Genomic DNA, 22,481 nt, shown 5'->3' with positions numbered 1-22,481 from the left:
GGTTATAGTGTTTTTGTGGTGCTGGTGGTATTTTGGTGGTATGGTGGTGGTGTTTTTGTGGTGGTGGCCGTGTTGGCGTTTTTGCGCCGGTGACAGTGGTGGCGGTGGTGTTTTCGTGGTCGCGGTGGTTGCAATATGGTGGCGGCAGTGGGCACGGCACGTACGTGGTGTGGTCGACGGTGGGTCTGTGGCCGGACTCCGTGGGGTAAACTGTTGCTCCCTGTCCCAGGCTCCAGCTGAACCCGTCCTCTTCGTTGCTGCCGCCACCGGCAATGTCCCGGAGGACGGTCCAGAAGCACATGACCCCATCGGTGAACCCGCACTGCGGCAGCACTGCGGGTCGGGTGACGTGCACCGGCGGGAGAGAACGGTTACTCCCGACCTCTCAGCGGCACCAATTTCGGCGTAGCCGGCACGGCTAGCACAAACCCGGGTAATGCCGCCGCACCACAGCAAAGTCATCGACGGACCAAAACACGACGACCCGTATGGCTTCTGCACAAGGGTCGAGGGGGTGGGTGGTGGGTGGGGGGGGTTCCGCCGTGCGCTCTGGCGGCCCGTGAGTTTTTGGCTTCGCGACCGTGCGTGCCAAAGCCTCGTCAGCGCACGGCCAACACCGGTCGCCCTCTGCGTCCCGTACCACCGTCGCTCCACATCGCGTACGGGTCCTGCCACCGAACATGCTCGCGAATCCGCCCCAACTCCCACTCGCCCCCACCCCCTGCCCCCGCCGCCCCCGCCCCAACCGCCCCACCACCCCAACCCCACCGCGTACCGCAGCGAGCCTCGTCGCTGCCGTCGGCGCAGTCTTCGCGGAAGTTGCAGCGCGCGCCCGGGGAGAGGCAGGCGGCGTCCGAGCGGCACACGAACTCGCCCTCGGAGCAGTCGTTGGGCAGCAGCGTGGACGAGGCGACGGGGTTCGTCGGGGTCACGAGCAGTGGCAACTCCCCTGCGAGCGAGCGCAAAAGAGAGAGAGAGAGGGTCGCCTACAGATAGAGCGGGGTGTTTGGCAAAAAACGATTTTGTTTGTGCGTGATATGGGCGCGGATAGGGGGCCGTCCACCTGGGGAAGGGGGGGGTCAGACATTTGTGACGATGTGTGACGAGGGGGGGGGGGTTTGCGAAGTTTGACGTCACGTAAAAATGCGCAACTTTTAATAAATATAGAATTGGTATAACAACACTAATTGTTATAACAACACTTCTACAACATCAGAGTGCAGCGCCACATTAAACACGCACTACGATGACAATAGTTTAAAGCGATTTGAAGCATGTTTTATTTTCAAAATGGAAATATGGTTTTGGGGGGTCGGGGGGGGCAGAGCTTTGTGACGTCATATTTGAGGGGGGGGTCTGATTTTTTGTGATGCCGTGTGATGAGGGGGGAGGGTGGTCCAAAATCGTCCAAAATCGCGTGACGTCATTTATGGACGGGCCCCTAGCGCTGAAATTCAATGATCGTAGCTTGTGGGGCCCTGCACTGTCTTCTTCAGGTACCCCTTGGCGTGCTGAACGTGCCAGCTGTTTAGACAACTGTTTGTGAGGCTTGCCGTCGTAACCAAAAATAAATATCGCGGGAAAGTGGAGCAGTGGTGCAGTGGTTAACGTGCTACCCCGTGACGCGAGCGGCACGTGATTGAATCCCGGCCACGGCTAAACATCGGTGGCGAGCGAAATCGTAAACGATTCCCCACCTTCACGAACCCGCACTGAACAGGACAGCTCGGGCGAAGCACGCTCAACGAACCCCAACGACGGAGGAGGCCTTCATCCAACAGCGAGTTTTCAAAGTGGCTTTGGTGAATAATCGCTAAACATTAGTATTATCATTGCAAGACCGGAAGGCGCCAAACAAGGGCTGCATGCTCGTGAAATGTCTGCCGCAGATCAAGCCCGCCGTGTGCGTCTCCCATTTCTCACCATCGAAGAGGGGGCAGTTGATGAAGGACAGGTCATCGATGGCAATGTCACTGTGGTAGTCATCGCCAACTACTCCCTCAATCAGCACCTGCACCCACACACCCACACAAGGCACAAAGACCCCACCTTCAACATAATGTTGGCACGACACATGAGGGGGTGGGTGGCCAAACACTACGCCCGACCGCTGATTGGTTACAAACCGCACCAGGTGCTCATTTAAGGCTGCATCTACCTAGGGGAGGCCTAGGAACCGGCACTGTTATTGGTCATTAGCGGGAATCGAACTCGGGTGGACGGGGTTTCTTCGCGCAGCACGCAAACTGCTGCACCACCGCTCCCCCCTGTAGGAGCACGAGCGCACGGCACACAGCACGGAGATCTCCACGCACCCAACAGGTCACCCTTCGCATTTTGTTCAGCCTCAAACGTCAAAGCATCTCCCCCCCACCCACTCTTGCCCTTTCTCCCAGTTCCACCCACACTGCTACCCCAAATGTCCCTCATTAGGCTAGCTATACTTCCCCTACCCTTGACTTAAAGGTTTCGTGACTGCAGGAATTCGTAGTCTTTGGGTCTGTCGGTAAAGTCACGTAGATAGGTTCAAAGAAAATAGCAAACAAAATAAGAAAAAACTACGACGTTTCGATCACAACACAAGTGATCGTCATCAGATGGAAAGTGGATGACGATCGCTTTTGTTGTGATCGAAATGTCGTTGTTCTTTTTGTTATTTTTTTCTTAATTTCTTTGAACCTATCTTCGTGACTTTACCAAATGACCCAAAGAATATGAATTCCTCTATCCTGTCCCCCCTTCCCCCCCCCCCACATGAAAAATCTTCATCTTTCCCCCGTCGTGATATCTTCTATTTGCCAACCCCTATAAACGATTCGGTTGAATTTTGACTTAAAACTTTCGTGACTGCAGGAATTCATATTCTTGGTTCTTTAGGCAAAGTCACGTAGATAGAAAATAAAAGAAAAAAATAATAATTTTTTTTTTAAATAATAAAACAAACCACGACGTTTCGATCGCAACACAAGCGGCCTTCATCAGGCGGAGAGAAAAGTCGGTTGAGTCGGGACGCTTCTCCGCGACTGTTGATGAAAATATTGAACCAACAAAAAAATCACCCGCCCCACCCCCCCCTCCCCCCGTGACGCACGTGGCACGCAGCGCGCGCACCTGGAAGGGCTGCGTGGCGGCGAGCGTCACGTTGTCGCGCGCCCAGCGGTCGCCGCGGTTGCCGTAGCGCACCCACAGCAGTTGCCCGCGGCCGTTGCGGTGCGAGCGGCGGTAGACGGCCAAGCGGTAGACGTTGCGCCCCCACATGTGGTAGTGCAAGCGCAGGGAGCAGCCCGCCGACTCGGACACCGGCCCGAACGCCCGGCTCATCAGCACCGCGCGGTCGCCAAACGCCTGGGGGAGGGGGGTGGGGCAGGATGGGGGGGGGGCATCTCTTTCAGATACTTTTCGAATATTGTAGCCGTGTGTGTTGAATTTCTTTTGCACCGTACTATTCTTCATACTATTTTTTTTTTTAAGTTTTGCTGACTGACTGGCTGACTGGCTGGCTGGCAGGATGTCACGTCCAGAAGGAGAGTCGTAAGCAAAAAAAAAACCCCATATATTCAATTCATTAAATATAAATAATTCAGCATTCACCCCTCCCCCTCAAAAGAAGACAGTCTTCTTGGTTCTTTCGGTAAAGTCTTCTCGACAGACCTTTTCTCCACCTGAGGACGGCTGCTTGCGTTGTGGCCGAAACGTCGTGAGAATAATTTTATTATGTTTAATTTTTTATTATTTTATTATTTCCATTCTAGTGACTTTACCGAAAGAAACAAGAAGATGAATTCCTGCAGTCACGAAAGCTTTAAATCGAAAAAGAAGACAGTCGCCTTCACATTCATGTGGATTATGAATGTCTACAAACAAGAGAGCGCAAGAGGAGTCCGTGGCGAGTCTGCCGCTCGCCCCCCCACGGCTTCGGAGCGCGCACCTGGGGCTCGGAGGCCTCGATGTAGAGGTAGGTGCCGGCGCCGGTGCCGAGCGTGTGGTCTGTGTAGGGCCCCGTGAGCGGTGTGCTCGAGGGGCCGCGCTGCAGCGTCCAGTCGAAGTCGTCCTCGTCGTCGCTCGCCTGCTGCCAGTCGCACAGGCCCGACTCGAAGTCGCACTGCTGCGTCCAATCTGCACGCGAGCCATCGTCACCATCATCATCGTCGTCATCATCACCGCCGTCATCACCGCCGTCATCACCATCATTATCGCCACCGTCATCATCACCACCGTCATCATCATCACCGTCATCATCATCACCGTCATCATCATCACCATCATCATCATCACCGTCATCATCATCACCATCATCACCATCATCATCACCACCGTCACCATCGTCATCACTGTCATCATCATCATCACTGTCATCATCACTGTCATCATCACCGTCATCATCGTCATCATCACCGCCGTCATCACCGCCGTCATCACCATCATTATTATCGACACCGTCATCATCACCATCATCATCGTCGTCGTCATCATCATCGTCATCACCGTCATCACCACCGTCATCATCATCATCATCACCGTCATCACCATCATCACCATCTTCATCACCAACATCATTACCACTGTCATCATCATCATCACTGTCATCATCATCATCATCACCGTCGTCATCACCATTATCATCATCATCACTGTAATCATCATCATAATCCTCGCTGCCATTATGATCATCTGTCAATGAACATGAACCTCTTGTCAAGGAGCATAAGCCATCAAACGAACTCCAGTCATCCTCACAGCAGCAGCTTTTGGCGAGCCATCGAACAATAACAGTTACCGAATCGCACGCATTCAGATGCACCTCTAAAACTTAATTGCACTGGTTTGTCTTGCAGGCGGTGTGGTGGCCCTCACACTGATGTCTTGTCAGTGAAAGTGCCCCCCCCCCCATGAACATTAGAGAACATTGTTTGAGAGTATTTAGCTGCTCTAAATTGTCACGTGATAAGCCGCTTCATTAAGCTATAACATGTCATGGCCAGGTCACTTCTGCAAAAGGGCCGCACAGCTCAGGGGGCCTTACCTGGTAAAACAAAAAATATTTTTTTTTTTATAAGAGAGATCACTCGAAGGGCCCTCGGAAGCAGTTCCGCCACGTCTACTTCTGCGGGCCGATCTCCGCGCGCGTGCATTTTCCCGCACGTGCCGCCACAGAGGGACGAAGCAGCGGACACGCTCCGGGTGACGGCCGCCCGCCCTCACCGCAGTCCTCCTCGTCGGAGCCGTCACCGCAGTGGTCGGTGAGGTCGCAGCGCAGGCACGCGTCGACGCAGGCGCCGCTCCGCGAGCAGTGGAACGCCGGCGGCTCCGTCGCGGGACACTCGGCCTTGGGAGGTGGCAGGGCGCACCCCACGAGCGCCAGGTCGTCCACGGCCATGGCGCCCACGTACCTGCCGAGTTCCAACTTGCGCAGGGACACGCGGAAGGGACCGGCCCGTCGGCCCAGCCACACCTGACGGAGGGGAGGGGATGGGAGGGAGGGAGAGGAGGGAGGGAGGGGGAGGGGAGGGAGGGGGAGGGGAGGGGAGGGAGAGGCAGCGGGAAGTCAGTGCAGGTTCAGCTGGAGGTGGACAACGTGCACCCCAACCCCCTGCCCCACCACTTTGCTCCACTACCCCAAAATATATATAATGCGAACTGGATGTATCGTGATTAATGTATTAGGGAACGCATTTTTCGATTTAAAGCTTTCGTGACTGCAGGGATTTATCTTCTTGGTTCTTTCGGTAAAGTCACGTAGAATGGAAATAATTAAATAATAAAAATAAAATATAATAAAATACAATTCTCACGACGTTTCGGCCACAACGCAAGCAGTCGTGCGTTGTGGCCGAAACGTGGCCGAAACGTCGTGAGAATTATTTTACTATGTTTAATTTTAATTATTTTATTATTTCCATTCTACGTGACTTTACCGAAAGAACCAAGAAGATGAACGCATTTTTGTTTATAGAACGCGGAATGTGAATTGGATATAACGCGATTGAGCGAACGGAACTATGTCGAGCGAGAAGGAATACGTGGTTGTATGGCTGCCACGGCTTAGCATCACCCAAGGCATTGGGATGCTTCTGGATGCTTCGAGATGCGACCCACGCGCCTCAGTCTTTGTTCGGCCTGCATACGCATCTTGTGTATTATCGCGGACTGTGTTGTATGATATATCATTTATTATAACGCGATTTTTCCATAACGCGGCGTTTTTGGGTAATGCAGGTACTGCGCAATAGGAGAACAGACTGTACTACCGATGGTGTGATGCTGCTGTGTGTATGCTGAACTTATTTCACACCATACGTAGCCACAACCGTGCTAAATCGGATGTGCGGGGCGGCTCACTCTGATGACAGCGATGACACTGACGATGACGAGAATGATGATGACAATGGCGATGATGAAAGCGAAAATGATGCTGCTGATCAGAATGATGATAACAATGATGACTACGGTAATGAAAAGGATGACAATAATGATGACGATAATGCCACGGAGACCAGACCATACCTGTGCGTGGAGCCAGCTGCCAGGCTGCTCATACGGCTCGTACCACAGCAACGTCTCGCTCTTGTCCTCGCTCAGCCACAGCTCCATGGGGCCTACAAAGGGCCCGTGCCTGTAATACCTGGAAGGGCACACAGCGGCATGGTCAGCGAGCAGCTGGAGGACGTCCTTGGAAAGAGCACGCAGTGCGATTCTAATATAACGACAGTGGAGTGGTGGCGGTGGGTGGTGAGAGTGTTTGGTGGAGTGATGACGGTGAGTGGTGCTGGTGGGTGGTGAGAGTGTTTGGTGGAGTGGTGACGGTGGATGGTGGGAGTGTTTGGCGGGGTGGTGGTGGTGGGTGGTGAGAGTGTTTGGTGGGGTGGTGGTGGTGAGTGGTGAAAGTGTTTGATGGGGTGGTGGTGGTGGGTGGTGAGAGTGTTTGGTGGGGTGGTGGTGGTGGGTGGTGAGAGTGTTTCGTGGGGTGGTGCTGGTGGGTGGTGAGAGTGTTTCGTGGGGTGGTGCTGGTGAGTGGTGAGAGTGTTTCGTGGGGTGGTGGTGGGTGATGAGAGTGTTTGGTGGGGTGGTGGTGGTGAGTGGTGAGAGTGTTTCGTGGGGTGGTGCTGGTGGGTGGTGAGAGTGTTTCGTGGGGTGGTGCTGGTGAGTGGTGAGAGTGTTTTGTGAGGTGGTGGCGGTAGGTGTTGAGAGTATTTGTTGGGGTGGTGGTGGTGGTGGTGGGTGGGGAGAGTGTTTGGTGGGGTGGTGCTGGTGAGTGGTGAGAGTGTTTCGTGGGGTGGTGGTGGTGGGTGATGAGAGTGTTTGGTGGGGTGGTGGGTGGTGGGAGTGTTTGGTGGGGTGGTGGTGGGTGGTGAGAGTGTTTGGTGGAGTGGTGGTGGTGGGTGGTGAGAGTGTTTGGTTGGGTGGTGGTGGTGGGTGGTGAGAGTGTTTGGTGGTGTGGTGGTGGTGAGTGGTGAGAGTGTTTTGTGAGGTGGTGGCGGTTGGTGTTGAGAGTGTTTGGTGGTGGAGGTAGGTGGTGAGAGTGTTTGTTGGGGTAGTGCTGGTGTGTGGTGAGAGTGTTTGCTGGTGCTGGTTGGTGGTGAGAGTGTTTGTTGGGGTGGCGCTGGTGGGTGATGAGAGTGTTTGGTGGGGTGATGCCGACTTCTCCCTCTCCCTGCGCTGCGATGGGCAGTTTCTCTCTCCGCTCCATACCAGAAGGAGACAGCGCAGTTGGGTCCAGCGCTGTGTAGGCACGGGCTCCTGAGCTCTGCCACCCGATTGCCGGAGGTCCCGTTCATGATCACCACCAGCATGTGGCCTGGGGAACACAAACAAAGGTCCCCCACCCCCACCGACCAGGTAGGCTTAACGTACTGCTGGGGCAAGTGCTGTGAGTGAGCGCCTATGAAGGCCGGCACGTCTCGCACGGCGGTGTTGTGCCCAGAACCACGCCTGGCTGCCTTCGTCTCCCCAAGTGGCGATGGTTACACATCGCACCAGGTGCTTATTTAAGGCTCAGAAAAATCGTGTCCTCGAAATTCTGAGTGCAAATTCACCAGATCAAAGGAGTGTAACCTTGGTGTATGTTAGTGGTGGGGGCGGGGGGTGACCAACTAAACATTAAAACATATATGCACAATTACATATTCATGTCATTCCCACTTGGAGACGCAGTATATTTAAAGCTGCCAATGACAAAATCATTCAGAATATTCTCAGATCTCGGAGGCCAAGCAGGGTTGAGACCGAACAACCGTTGAGACAGGCGATCAACACGCATCTAGGGTTTGAGCTCAAGGTCTGGGCAAACAAGATACATGATTATTATTATTATTATCTATAGCCACATTCACCACTTGGGGAAAGGTGTGGGGGGGGGGGGGACAACGGGCAATGGTGGTGGGGGGGGGGTCCATGTGGTTCAATGGCAGTGTCTGGCTGTGCCAGGGTCAGGTGGCGGGGCGGAGTATAAAGGTCACCGAGGAGCTGCGTTCCCCCCTTCCGTGCCGTCGCCGCGCCTCTTATCGGCGAACCTTGGTGCCGGCCTCCGCGCCATCAAATTTCCGCTCATTTCCTACCGAGGCCAAGCATTGAGCTTTTACGATGAGGGTGTTATTGTTGTTATTATTATTTGGCGAGGGGTGACGCATTTATCGGTCGGTTACAATCGGTTCTCGGCACGTGACGGCACGGTGCGGGCGCGCGGCGTTGTCGGTGCCCGCGAGAATCGGTTGCTTCTGTTTGGTTTGCGTTGCGTGTAAAGTCAATTTGGGCCGTGTGTTTGTCCGGATGTAACGGGAGCGAACTGCAAGCGGATATGGATTTCTAGCGACGACTTTCTCCAATGACACTCGCTGGCCTAGTTTCACTCGACAACAAAAATGTGATACTTCAACAACATCAACACCGTTATCAACGGTGACAATGGAGGCGCTGTTACCACCACAGCGGTTAACTTGGGGAATTGTGACATACCGAAAGTTATTGAACAGAAACAGGGTAGATCTTAAGTGAAGTTGTTGCATGTATATTTGCGCAGCGAACCGGCATTAAAATCTTCGATAGTAGGAGACAAATCCTAGGAATCGTCACACTTCTCGTACCGAAGTCCCTACACTTGGATAAGCTGAAGGTGTATCGATTCACCCCTGATGACATTCCACGCGGTTACCCAGGGATAAACGTGGTTACCCAGGGATAAACGTGGTTACCCACAGACAAGCACGGGGTAACAGGACAAATTCCTCACGAGTGGCAGAGAGCCCCCTCCCCCCTCGAGACATTCCCTATCACCCCGCGGACAACGGGAAGAATTCCATCGGCAGATCCGATGGCATGGCTATCACAAAGTGCGCAGGCGGTGCACCTGCGCAGGGGGCACAGGTGCCAGGTCACGGGTCGGGGAACATTTGCATGGTGGCGGGGTGGCGGCGGGGTGGGGGGTGCGGATTGGTGGTGAATCGACTGGGGTCGAAGATGACTGGACTTGCGGGTAGGTAAAAGGGCCGGGGGATCAGAGGAAATTCCTCCGAGCGTTGGCGGCGAGCCGCCCCTCCTGTGCGTGACGCCACCTGCGCTCGAGTTGGTGGTGTGGTCCAGCAGAGGGCTCATGTTGCGGACGCGGGGGTCGAGCTGGTCCCACGTCTCCCTGGTCCAGGCGAAGCTCTCCTTGGACTGGCCCCCTTCCCAGCCGCACCACCCACGCGAATCCTCCAGGCTGCACTCCAGCGCTTCCGGGGGACACGGAACACAATCACGCAGAGACGCAGGTTAAGATTCCCCCATGTAGCCTTCAAGTTCAAGTTCATTTATTAGGTATAGCCCTGTGAGCCATTCGGCTCTTGAATCAGAGGAAATTCCTTGGCAGACTGTTGGGACAAGTACTATTTTTATTACTTTTTTATTTTACCAGGCAATGCCCACTGAGCTATATAGCTCTTTTTTCAGAAGCGACCTGGCCACAAATGATAGCTCAACAAAGTGGCTCATCATGTGGAAATTTATAGCAGCCAAATACTCAAAACGTGTGATGTTGATCCTAAATGTGGAGGAAAAATCCGGAGGACCCAGAGAAAAATCCACGTGACCACGGGGAGAGGGAACATGCAAACTCCAAATATACAGATGTTAGGGTTGGGATCGAACCCACGACCTTCTTTATACCAGGTAAGGTAGTTAAAATCTCGCCACCATGGCGCCGGCCTTCATAGATGCTTGCCACCGTGGCGAGCATCTATGAAGGCCAGCTCGGCACACGAGGGGGTGGGTGGCTAGCACCATGCCTGGCCACCTTTGTCTCCATGGTGGCGATGTTTACACACCGCACTGGGTACTCATTTTGAGGCTGAGTTGACCTAGTGCAGGGGTCGACAACCTGTGGCTCTGGAGTCGCATGCGGCTCTTTATGGACAGCTTCGTAACATTATTTATTGACGATCACCATCTCGCATTCACCACACGGTGCATTGCGTCTTTCAATACATACCGTTTTTTTTTACGAATTCGAAAAAAAAAATGGCTCTTCTTATTTTTGGTTGCCGACCCCTGACCTAGGAGAAGGCCCAGGATCAGTTCGGATAATCGTCACTGGCGTGGACCACGAGCGGGAATCACACTTGGGTCACCGGGTTCGGAGCGCAGCATGCGAACCACTACACGACCACCCTGTGTATATTGTTGCCGAACCCCAGGCTTCATGGGACGTCCAGCTTAAGCCGACTCGAGTTCACACCTGGCAGTTCACCAGCACTGTTTCAAACGAGCTTGGCTGCTGACGAGACATTGAATGTCAAAGCCGTTCTACAGTTTCATATTCTTAGGTTTTTCGGTAAAATCACGTAGGTAAAAAATAAAAAAAATAATAAAAGTAAAATAAAAATAAAATAAAAATCACGACGTTTCGGAGGCAACACAAGCTTCCGTCTTCAGGTGGAACCGTCACAGCACGATAGCTGTATCAAGTGAGAGAAATTCAAAGAAAACAGTCCTTGTATATATACTGGTTGAGGGTGGGAGGAACCAAGGTAGGCACTGAATTTTTTTTTTTTACAGTTTGCTTGTGTTGAACCCGTGCTGAAATTATGCAATCACAAAATGTCGTGGGTTGTGTAAAAAAAAAAAACTTTATACATGCGGCTCTTTACGGGCTGCTTCTTGACGATATGTACGTATGTACAGTATGTACTCAGATGCATTGCGGCTCTTGAAATACTGAATTTTGTACCGAATTGGAAAGAAATGGCTCTTCTTGTTATTTTGGTTGCCGACCCCTGGTCTATAGGGTTACCACAGGCTCACTCTAGGCTTACCACAGTTGGTCGTGTCGTAGCTCAAGGATGGATGATGGTCTTGTTGTGGGGAGAGGTTGCAGCAGGTCACGAGGTCTTCAAACTCACCTCCTCGATGCTCCTCCTCTTCCGAGGGGGGTGTCGAGCCCCCCATGCTCTCTGCAAATGTTACGTGCAGCAATGAGGTGTTCCATTTTCTGTTCATATATTTAACAATGAGGATAAAAATAACACAATAACGTACGACTGCATACTCATTGGTTCTTTCGGTAAAGTCACGTAGGTATAAAATAAGATAAATCACGACGTTTCGGGCGCAACACAAGCGCCCATCATCAAGTGAGAAAGCATGGTCTGCTGCTGAGGCAGACTATTCTTAAAGGTCTGAAATGGGTGTAGCTCAAGGGTCATAAAGATGTGGCCGGGTCTAGTGATGTTAATGTGAGAAATTGGCATGTAACTGTAAGATAGGAGAGCGGCCTCCTCGACGAGGGTACGGAAGTGGCTATGTTAATGTGAGGGATTAGCATGTTAATGGAAGATCGAAGAGTGGCCTCCACGATGCAATGGCGTCAACGCAAGAGAACCACCACAACAGTGGCCATGCCAGTGAGACACACAGCCCACAACACAGTACGACTGCACTTTGTGAATTCTCTGCCAGATGGACTCCTCACGGCCATGCTGGTCGTAGTTTTTTTTTACCATTCTTCACCACGTTCGTCAATGTTGTGAGTTGGTAAAAGTGGAGGCCCGGGACCGGTTTGGGTATCGCTTGCCACTGATGTTCGCCGTGACTGGGAGGAATCTAACTCATGGGACTGGTTTCATAGCATGGTGCGGTCGCAACAACAAGCCACAGTCGCTTGCCTTTCATGTTCCATTTATGAAGATGGCAGATCGGCCCGTAGATGTTCTGATCATTAGACCACCAGTGTCTCTGAGGAGGAGGAATGTCAAAGCCAGGGCGCTGTGGTGGCGAGATGTTAACTACCTCGCCTGGTATGCAGGAGGTTGTGGTTTAGATCCTGACCCTTACGCCTCTATTTCTGGAGTTTGCATATTCTCGCTCCCCTTGGTCGCATGGCCTTTATCTGAGTTCTCCAGTTTTTCCCTCCACATTTAGAAGCATGCGTTTAGAATATTGGTCTGCTGCTATAAATGTCCACATGATAAGCCACTTCGTTGAGCTATCAATTATGGCCAGGTCCCTTTTGAAAAAGAGCTACATAGCCCAGTGGGCCTTACCTGGTAAAATAAACCTAGTTTAGGGGGTGTAACTATGTTTGCGAGGTGTTCATTCTGGACGTCGGCATTGTTCCACACTGTTCACCAGCATTCTTTCAGATCTGAGTGAGATTCTAGGATGGTTGACAACAGCGCCATCCCCAGAAGGGGGTTGGTGGCGAGGTGCATCGTCGGAGTCTTGGCTGATGATGGGTATTGAGGTGTATTCATATTCTTAGGTTTTTAGGTAAAGTCACGTAGGTAAAACATTAAAATTATAAAAGTAAAATAAAAAATAAAATAAAAATCACGACGTTTCTGAGGCAACACAAGCTTCCGTCTTCAGGTGGAACCGTCACAGCACGATAGCTGTATCAAGTAAGAGAAATTCCAAGAAAACAGTCCTTGTATATATACTGGTTGAGGATGGGAGGAGCCAAGGTAGGCCCTGGATATTATTATTGTGAGGTTCGGTGCGGCTGAAGCACGCTGTTAGGAATGAGCCTTTGTTGTGTAGACTGGTTGAACTCGGAGGTTCCAAGAGTTGTTAAGGTGCGGCTGATGTACCTACGTGACTTTACCGAAAAAACCTAAGAATATGAATCCTTGCAGTCACGAAAGCTTCAAATCTAGGCATTGAGGTGGTTGGTGTTGGCAAGAAGACTCGTCAACTCCCTTGCTGCTGGCCTGTCCACTGTAATGACAGCAAACTTTTTTCACGGCAACTGGTACGTTATTGAGGCCAGAATTAACGTCTAATGGACGTTAATTCTGATGTTCTAGAAGGGCCTCCTCGACCTTCTCCCTACATCAATCCGAATTAGACCAGCGTAGATGAGAAGCGTTCATACAGCAGTGGGTTAACAAAAGGCTGTTACACTATTATTGCAGCTGAATTCTGGCACGGCTATAATCCAGTTTATATATGCTACAGTTAAGACTCTCAAAACTTGGGTTGAAGATGTTTTTTTAAACTATTATTATCTGGAGGTCTTGGCGGAGGGGGGTATGCCCAATCGAAAATTAAAATCGGTGTTTGGACAATTCGTTTTTGCAGGCAGTTTCTGAAGAATTGTGACGCTAAAGCAAAAAAAGCGGTTACCACGATGCTTGAAAAGATTGTCAAAAGGGGAAAAAATCGATTATCGATAAAAAATGAACTATTTCAATGTACATGACCAGGCAGCATGGAACCCGAAATCAGCCTCTCAGATATATGATACAGCATTGTATCTCCAATAACAGCCAAGTTATATACAGTACGATACAACGGCAAGCTCCTTAATGACGGAAAAGTGGTAGTAAAAAACGGTACACAATTTGGGGAAAACTTGGCCCTGGTTTTTCAGTTGATGCGGGCTACCAGATCCTTTCGCTACGAATTGAGAAAATGAAAGAGGAAGATCGACGGGAAAGGGTGTCGACAAAGGAGAAGCGCCAGGAGACGGACGAGGCCTGCGGTAGCCGACTGCGGGGGAGGCCAATATGCGCAACTTTAAATAAATATTACTTAAATAGAATTGTTATAGCAACACTAATTTTGATTAATTTTCATTATTAACTATTTAATTATTGAAATTTACTAAGGTCACCTTTTATTTATTCTCTGAAGGAGCATTTTGCTTCTCCATGGGAGAATGGAGAAGCATGAATTTTGTAAAAATTTTGAATGATTGTTATTAAACATTTTGATTCTAATGATTCTACCACGGCTTTTCATTTTGCGAAATGAATATGTGATTGGTATAATTGTACTCTCCATTTTGCTTCGTTCTACTACAAAGTTGAAAGTATTTTTTATAGATTTGATTACTTTCAATATTTTATAATTATAAGAGAGTTTCAATATAATATTCTGAACATCTGCAGTTTTAGTTAGACGTTGAATATTTTCAAGTTAATTTCATGCTAAATTTCAGCTTTCCAACGCCTCCTTTTTAAGACGTGTTTCTCCTACAACATCAGAGTGCAGCGACACATTAAATGCGCACTACAATGACAATAGTTTAAAGCGATTTGAAGCATGTTTTATTTTCAAAATGGAAATATGGTTTTGGGGGGAAGGGGCAAAGCTTTGTGACGTCATATTTGAGGGGGGTGTGACTTTTTGTGACGCCGTGTGACAAGGGGGGGGGGAGGTCAAAAATCGGCCAAAATCGCGTGACGTCATTTATGGAGGCAATGATTTTGTTCCAAATTGATAATTAAAAGAAACACCGCAATATGAACAAGAGCCGCAATGCATTATGGTGGTGAATACGAGACGGCGAATCCGTCACGAAGCAGTCACTTAAAGCAGCAGTTTCGTGGAAGACATTTTTTTCACGGTCCAGGGGGTGGGGGAGGGTCATCATTGGGTCTTTCCCCCTTTTCAATGAAGCTCTCCAGCGACGTTTGTTTTGTACTCATTGTGGCTAGGGCTTAGCAGCTTGCGGGCTTACCAAAACCGTGACTGAGACAGGTGCACAGTGCGGGAAAGAGGCGAGGACGGAAGTGGTGAATAATAAAACAATGGGGGCGAGTTCCACGCGCGGACTCACCGCTCTCACCTCCTGCTGCTGCTGTGCAGCCCGGTTCCTAACAGGCCACGGGCTGGTACCGGTCCGCGGCCCGGGGGTTGGGGACAGAGGTCGCAACCGGATACCCGATATCCGTACCCTACCCGATACCCGTACCCGGCCCGGGTACCCGTTTGCGACCCTGGTGCGGCCGGGTACGGGTAGGCCGTGAGCCACTGGTGAGTTACTGTTTGTCACTCATTTCCCAACGTCTTGTCTCTTCTCACAATTCAAATTCCTAGAATCAACCCACCCGCGCCTGCAACGTGGCTTCATCCCAGAGGTCGCAAACGGGTAACCGTACCTGTACCCTACCCGATACCTGGCCGGTTACGGGTAACCGGGTAGGGTACGGGTACCCGTTTGCTACCCTGGTGCGGCCGGGTACGGGTAAGGGTAAGGAATCAAAACCCGTTTGCGATCTCTGGTTGGAGACCCCTGAGTCTGAAAGAGCCGCGTGCGGCTCCACAGCCCGGCTCATCACGTTGATGGCGTCGTGTTGAGGGGTGGACGGGGGGGGGGGGTCAGACAGGAGTGGGGGAGGGGGGTCACGGGGTGGAGTCACGGGGGGGGGGTCACGGGGTGGGTTACGGTGGGGGTCACGGGGTGGGTCACGGGGGGGGGGGTCGCGGGGGGGCTCACGGGGTGAGGTCACGGGGGGGGTCACGAGGTGGGTCACGGGGGGGTCACGGGGCACGGGGGGAGGGGGTCACGGGGGGGTCACGGGGGACAGGGGGTGGGGCAGAGAAGGGATACCATTCTGCTGTTGAGGGGTTGTGCTGCTCCATCGCTCAGGGGTCCAGGGAAGAGGCGGAGGATGAGACGGAGGGAGGCTCCTTGCCTGCAGAGAGGTAGCGGCAGCCAGCAGCAAGCAAACCACCACCATCCGCTTCATGGCGTCCTGGCCACCACCACCAACCACAACCCCCACCCACCGCCGGGCAGCTCTGTGGACGATGTCTCTTCAGAAGCTTCTCTCTCAACGTCTTCTTCTTCGAGAGAGACACAGACGGCGCCCGAGTGCCGTCTCAGCGGGGAGACGAGGAGCATTCACGCGACGAAAGAGCCCTCCCCGTGTCCCTCGCCTGCACCGTGTCTGCCCATGACGCCCGACATGGACGCCTACACCTGCTGTTACTGCCACCTGGGGAAGCAGAATGCTTGCGGTCGGTTAAACAACTGCAGTCGGATCTAACCGTGGGGAACATTCACTCGGTGTGCCGTGGGCGTGGGTGGGTGGGTGGTGCGTGGTGGCGGTGATGGTGACGGTGGTGGTTGGTTAATGATCAACCACGGGGTGACATTGACAGAGCTTTGAATCCCTTGCACGGAGCCATAGCAGTGTAATCTTAGATGAGATAGCGAAGCCCCGCGGTGCGAGTGAGAGCTGTTGAATTCTTCACCCGTGCAGCATGGGGTTCGTGTGTGCCACAATGATCGTGTTTACGCAGCGTGCTTTAGTGGATACGACGGGGTGTTCACGTCGCATTCGCGCTCATCGCATGGAGGAATAGGGGACGGGGTGGTTGGAAACCGGTTACCGTTTTGTCGCAAATCCTGAATGTACATGTTGACATTAAAAACATGTTTGGTTTACTCTGAAACGGAACGAGCTCTGCAGGCGTAATGTTGAGCAACAATGGACTTACAATCCAGAGGTCACCGGTTCGATTCTATCCCCCGGTGATAAGTTTCTTAAATCCCTACCCCCGCCGACTCTATCGATTGGCAGATAGCGTGTGGTGGGGTAAAGTGTGGGCCACGGTGGGGAGACGTGAAATACCTCGCCTGGTAAACAGGAGGGCGTGGGTTCGAATCCGACTCTGACGCCTGCTGTAAATTTGGAGTCTGCGCGTCTTTCTCCCCCGTGGTCATGCAGTTTTTCCCTCCACATTTAGAGTCAACATCACGCGTTTAGAGCATTTGGCTGCTAATTAATGTCCGCGCGATGGCAAACCACTTTCTTGACCTATCATTTGTGGCCAGGTCGCTTCTGAAAAGGAGCTGTGCAGCTCAGGGGGTAAAATAAAATAAACTTTAATTTTTATCATCTTTAGTCGAACAGAAAACCAACTTCCCCCGAGAGCTCCATCTCGTCGGAGGCCCTTCCGCCAGCAGCGACGTGAGCCGGCTATTGGAGGGCTGCCGACTCCACTTTGTAACTGAGAAACGAGAGAGCACGTATCACGTGACGACCCATGCCGCCGTGTGGGTTGTACCTTCCTCGCGTGCGGTTTATCGCTTATCAACTCCGATGTAGCGCCACCCATCAACACCCCCACCCACCTACCCGGGATCTGGAGTTAAAGACTCAGGACTAACACGGCACCGGTCACTGGTGGAGTCAGTGGGGGGGGTGGCACGTGCCCCCCCCATGATCCTGATCGAAATCCCTAATTTCGATCGGATCATTGGGGTTTATTAGTAATAAATCGGCATTTTGCGACCCCCACTGCCACTGTGTAGCATATTATTACGTGCCAGGGACTCTATGAGATGATAGGGCAATAGTCTGAGTCCATAATTGGCAATAAGTAACGGCAAAGCAGGTATAAGTGACTCACAGAATTGTGCGCAGTTGCGTATACAGTACACGACTTCCCTGAAGGCAAACACCTTCAGCGAGCGCGATGCCGATCACACAACGCGGTTCGAATTCTACCCTCGATCGATGGCTGCGCCATCGCCACACACGCGTCGAATTAAAAGCAAGGGTCAAGTCCTTACTTGATCATTTATTTTTTACCCTTTTATCTGGCAACAAAACGCCTTTTGGCGTCATCTGGTCCAACACCATGTGAGACTAGGCTCTAAGTAAAGCTGTCTCGGGTGTGGACCAATCAACTTCAAGGACAGTGCATACATTATCACAGTTATGTTTTTTGTTTGCATTACGACTGCAGGTTTTGTGGTCTATGCAAACATGACTCCTTGTAAAAAAGGTGTCAGTTTTGTTGCCAGATAAAAGGGTAAAAAAATCTATTATCACATTTTTTCTTCTGGCAAATGAGGTTTCAATGGTGTAAGACCTTACTTACTAACAACTCCTTACTTACCAACAACTCCTATAATTTTTCATTGCTGGAGGGGTTTCCACCCCCCCCCACCTGAAAATCCTGGCTTCGCCATTGGCACCGGTGCACGTTTGGCGTTGCCATACGAGGTACATTAAACACCAGGACGTTGTGTGAAGACAGATCGACACGCGATGCCACAATACGGAAGCGCTCCATGTCATTGCGTAGCTGGCGTGAGGTCACCATTGCCAAAATTAAAAAAAACTGGTGATCCGAAACATTTATCAAACGTAATCCTCATCAGGCCCATGCTATTCTTGGTTATGTCGGTAAAGTCACGTAGAAGGGAACAATAAAATAATACAAATATAAAACAATAAAATTCTCACGACGTTTCGACTGCAACACGAGCAATTTTTCAAATTTTCTTGCTGTGTTTTCACACCTGATGACGATTGCTTGTGTTGCAGTCGAAACGTCGTGATCATTTTATTAATTTATATTTGTATGATTTCATTGTTTCCCTTCTACGTGACTTTACCGAAAGAACCAAGAATATGATTCCCTGCAGTCACGAAAGCTTTAAATCAAAATTTAGGCCCCATGAAGTCAAACAAGTATCTAAATCGCATTATCCACTCTGTCGCTCTGACCTCTCTATGCGCTATGAATAAGGGGCGTTGCCCGAAACGCCGCCTTGTATCTATCATTTGGCATTGCAATGTCAGAGTGTTATTGACGAATGTGTTGAGCTTAACATACATTATTTGTGCTTTTGGTGCACTGACAACGCAGTAGCATCACCAAAACAGGACCCTGCGGGGTGGGCTGGTAGGAATAATACTTAGTACCGGTACAGGGATATCGACCGGGTATAGAGGAGTTAAAGAAAAAATGACTGTATTCTAGTGTAACGTTAATTAAAAGTGTTTGTTTTGACAAGAAACGCTGTGAGATTTAAAGACTCGTAGTCTTTCATTTCCAAACGATCACATCTGAGATTAATTGACCACCACCTTCTGCACTAGGCCTCGCGAAGCCTCCCGCACTAGGCCTCGCGAAGCCTGCCGCACTAGGCCTCGCGAAGCCTGCTGGACTAGGCCTCGCGAAGCCTTCTCTGCAGTAGACCTAGCGAAGCCTTCTGCACTAGGCCTCGCGAAGCCTTCTCTGCAGTAGGCCTCGCGAAGCCTTCCCTGCAGTAGGCCTCGCGAAGCCTTCTCTGCAGTAGGCCTCGCGATGCCTTTTCCACAGTAGGCCTCGCAAAGCCTGCCGCACTAGGCCTCGCGAAGCCTGCCGCACTAGGCCTCGCACCGTGCTTTTCGTGCACAAATAAGGCGATTAAATGTATCTCGTCTCTGTGTTAATAAATGTATCTTGTCTCTGTGTTAAAAAAACGTGCTGCGTTTCAGTAAAGTAAATTTGAAGCGAAGTTTAAAGTTTCGCCGTGAGGCGCCGGAAGCGACGGCCATCTTGTTTAGTTCACAGATTGCAGGGGGAGCGGGCGGCCATCTTGTCGGATAGACGGACGGACACATTAATCTATTGGTGGTCTGGTCCACTTCGTTCCTACCAGTATAATGCGTTACATGTACATTACAGTTACATGTTTTGTTCTGGATGAGTCAGTCGGTTTATTCAGGGGGGGGGGCGATTGGATTCGTGTTTCCCCTCGAGCCCGCCCTTCAGTAACCGCCCCCCCCCTGACCCCGCCTCCCCTGAGGAACCAACCAACCAGTGGAGCGAAATCTGCGCCCTCAGACTCGACTACCGGAGTCGCGGACTCAACACTGATACGCGAAATAAAAGTTAATTTATTCTCCCGGTTACGTAGACTCGTAGAGGGACTTTGGTTCATTTTAGTTACCGCATTTATTACAACAGCAGGTTGTTTTTTTTTACCTACAATAGTTCATGAAGAGCGATCTACAGCAAATAGAGAAATGTTGAGCAATGTTGTATATATATGTAATCCATCAAATACAGTCGGTTCTCAATTAGCTGGGGTGAAGGAGTGGCTTGGGATCAATTAAAAACACGAAGGATGAAAAAATACAAAGAACCCCCGTATAGCCTTAACAGACTGTAGGGGCAAGTGCTGTTAGCGAGTACCTATGAAGGCCGGCACGCCAGGAGGCAGGTGGCCTACACTACGCCGGCCGCCTTTGTCTTCCGAGCGGCGATGTTTACACACCGCCACCAGGTACTCATTTCAGGCTCAGTCGACCTAGGATAGGCCCAGGACCGGTTCAGATAACCGTCACTGGTATTGGCCGTTGAGTGGGAATCGAACCCGGGTCGCCAGGTTCGTAGCGCAGCGCGCTAACCGCTACACAACCGCTCCCAGGACGATGCAAAACACACACACAATTGGGGCTGTACGATAATTATTGCCGACGTAGAAGGGTTGGAGAAAACGTAGCAGGAAGTCGTCGTCCGTGTGGTATCGTTGATCGCTCGACGACGAGTCGACGCGTGCTGCGCCACGTGGCCTCCGAGCGACTTGACGACCCGTGACGGCGACGTGGGCAGCAGCCAATGGGAGCCAGCGCGCGTTGCGCCAAGCTCCAAGCAAGCGCGGTTGGCTAATTCGCCACCCGCGGATGATGCAGAGAGTGTGCGTGGAGAGCGGTAGTGTAGCGGTTAGCGCGCTGCGCTACAAACCTGGCGACCCGGGTTCGATTCCCGCTCACGGCCATCATCGGTGACGATTATCTGAACCGGTCCTGGGCCTCCCCTAGGTCGACTCGGCCTCAAATGAGTACCTGGTGCGATGTGTAAACATCGCCACTGGGGAGACAAAGGTGTGGTGTTGGCCACCCACCCCCTCGTGTGGCGTGCCGGCCTTCATAGTTGCTCGCTAACAGCACTTGCCCCTACAGTCTGTTAAGGCTATACGGGGGATCTTTGTCTTTATCTTTGTGTGGTACCGTGTGTCACCGATTCATGTACAGCGACCGTGCATCGACACAGAGTACTATAAGAAAAACCAGTGCACACGTGAGGGGCCGTCCATAAATGATGTCACGCAATTTTGGACGATTTTTGACCCCTCCTCTCGTCACACGGCGTCACAAAAAGTTAGACCCCCCTCTCAAATATGACGTCACAAAGCTCTGCCCCCCCAAACCATATTTACATTTTGGAAAATTAAACATGCCTAAAATCGCTTTAAACTAGTGTCATTGTAGTGCGTATTTAATGTGGCGCTGCTGCACTCTGATGTTGTAGGAGAAAACATCAAAAAGTCAATTTAATTAAGTAGAACGTGTTGTCTATATTTATTTAAAGTTGCGCATTTTGATGTGACGTCACATTTCTCAAACCCCCCCTCCCTCGTCACACATCGTCACAAATGTCTGACCCCCCCCCCCCTACACAGTGATGTGAACCCATCGCTCAACACTAACCCCGCCCGTTGGGTATCGTTCCAACAGTCCCGTAACAATACGCCACGGTGCAATTATGTTGTTGTTTATCTCGTTTCCACTCCCTCGTGTGTAATGTTTCTCTTTTCACGTAGATGAGCTACATCGGCCTCGATGGAACATTAACGTGCGATTCGCATGACGCGACGGTCATTCTCACGATTCGACGATGCACGTATTTTTATTTGTTGTTTATCTCGATGTATCGATGCAAATTTCCTGGTCGTGGTTATAGACACTCGGTGGATGAATCCCAAGGCCCTTGCTTGGTTCAGCAGCCAGAAAAAAGTGTCGTGGAGGCTGGAAACAAACACTGAGAGATTCAATCGCATTCTCCAGATTCGCGTAAGATGCTCCGGAAAGTAAGACGGACTTCGAACTTGTGCCCGGTGTCAAATGTAGTTGTACACATCTGGTCACACACACACACCTACCGGAGTATAAGACGCGCCACTGAACCCATGCTTCAAACTATAATCCAGAAAAAATTGTATAAACTACCAGAAAAGCAGTAACTCCGTGTATCCCACGAGTCGAGCCAACCTTGACATCTGGAGCGGGGTGGGGTGGGGAGTAGTGAAATACTGGCCAGGTTGGGTCAGCATGAGCCACACTGCCTATCCTAAACATCAAGTGAAACGATCATTCCAGACGATGGGGTCTGTGAAGCCATCATTGGCGATAAAGGGCTGTCGACCACAGCGTTGGTGTACGGTGTTTTTTTCTGTAATATTTTGCTGTCTTTTCTTGGATTTTCTGTTTGCACTTAGTCACATATTCACTTTCAGATGTTTTTTTGTTCATGTTTTTGTTTTTTGTTTGTTGCGGTTGCACCCGATTCAAGAGCCGAATGGCTCACAGGGCTATACCTAATAAATGAACTTGAATAAATTAACTTGAAATGAACTTGAGCTTGACCATCAAGCTCACCGCTACTACGCTCGCGAACGCAGATTAATCACCGATGACAAAAAAACTCCCCCCCCCCCC

General features: G+C 51.0%; 1 protein-coding gene across 1 annotated transcript in view; it reads right to left on the bottom strand.

The window, feature by feature from the left end:
- Positions 1–15,974, bottom strand: part of MALRD1 (MAM and LDL receptor class A domain containing 1) — a 52,100-nt gene extending 36,126 nt beyond the window's left edge. The window contains exons 1-11 of the mRNA XM_078885929.1: positions 15,806–15,974; positions 11,286–11,423; positions 9,549–9,707; positions 7,690–7,795; positions 6,505–6,622; positions 5,203–5,452; positions 3,929–4,116; positions 3,112–3,345; positions 1,924–2,011; positions 776–949; positions 165–333 (exon numbers count right to left, since the gene is read on the bottom strand). Of these exons, the coding sequence (XP_078742055.1) occupies positions 165–333; positions 776–949; positions 1,924–2,011; positions 3,112–3,345; positions 3,929–4,116; positions 5,203–5,452; positions 6,505–6,622; positions 7,690–7,795; positions 9,549–9,707; positions 11,286–11,423; positions 15,806–15,944 (1,763 nt within the window). The 5' untranslated portion in view covers positions 15,945–15,974. The remainder of the gene's footprint in view (positions 1–164; positions 334–775; positions 950–1,923; positions 2,012–3,111; positions 3,346–3,928; positions 4,117–5,202; positions 5,453–6,504; positions 6,623–7,689; positions 7,796–9,548; positions 9,708–11,285; positions 11,424–15,805) is intronic.
- Positions 15,975–22,481: the final 6,507 nt, after the last annotated feature.

This window comes from Lampetra fluviatilis, chromosome 1 (assembly GCF_964198595.1).
Source record: "Lampetra fluviatilis chromosome 1, kcLamFluv1.1, whole genome shotgun sequence".
Lineage (NCBI taxonomy): Eukaryota > Metazoa > Chordata > Hyperoartia > Petromyzontiformes > Petromyzontidae > Lampetra > Lampetra fluviatilis.
Note: the sequence above shows the minus strand (reverse complement) of the source record. Positions and strands in the feature narration are given on the sequence as shown.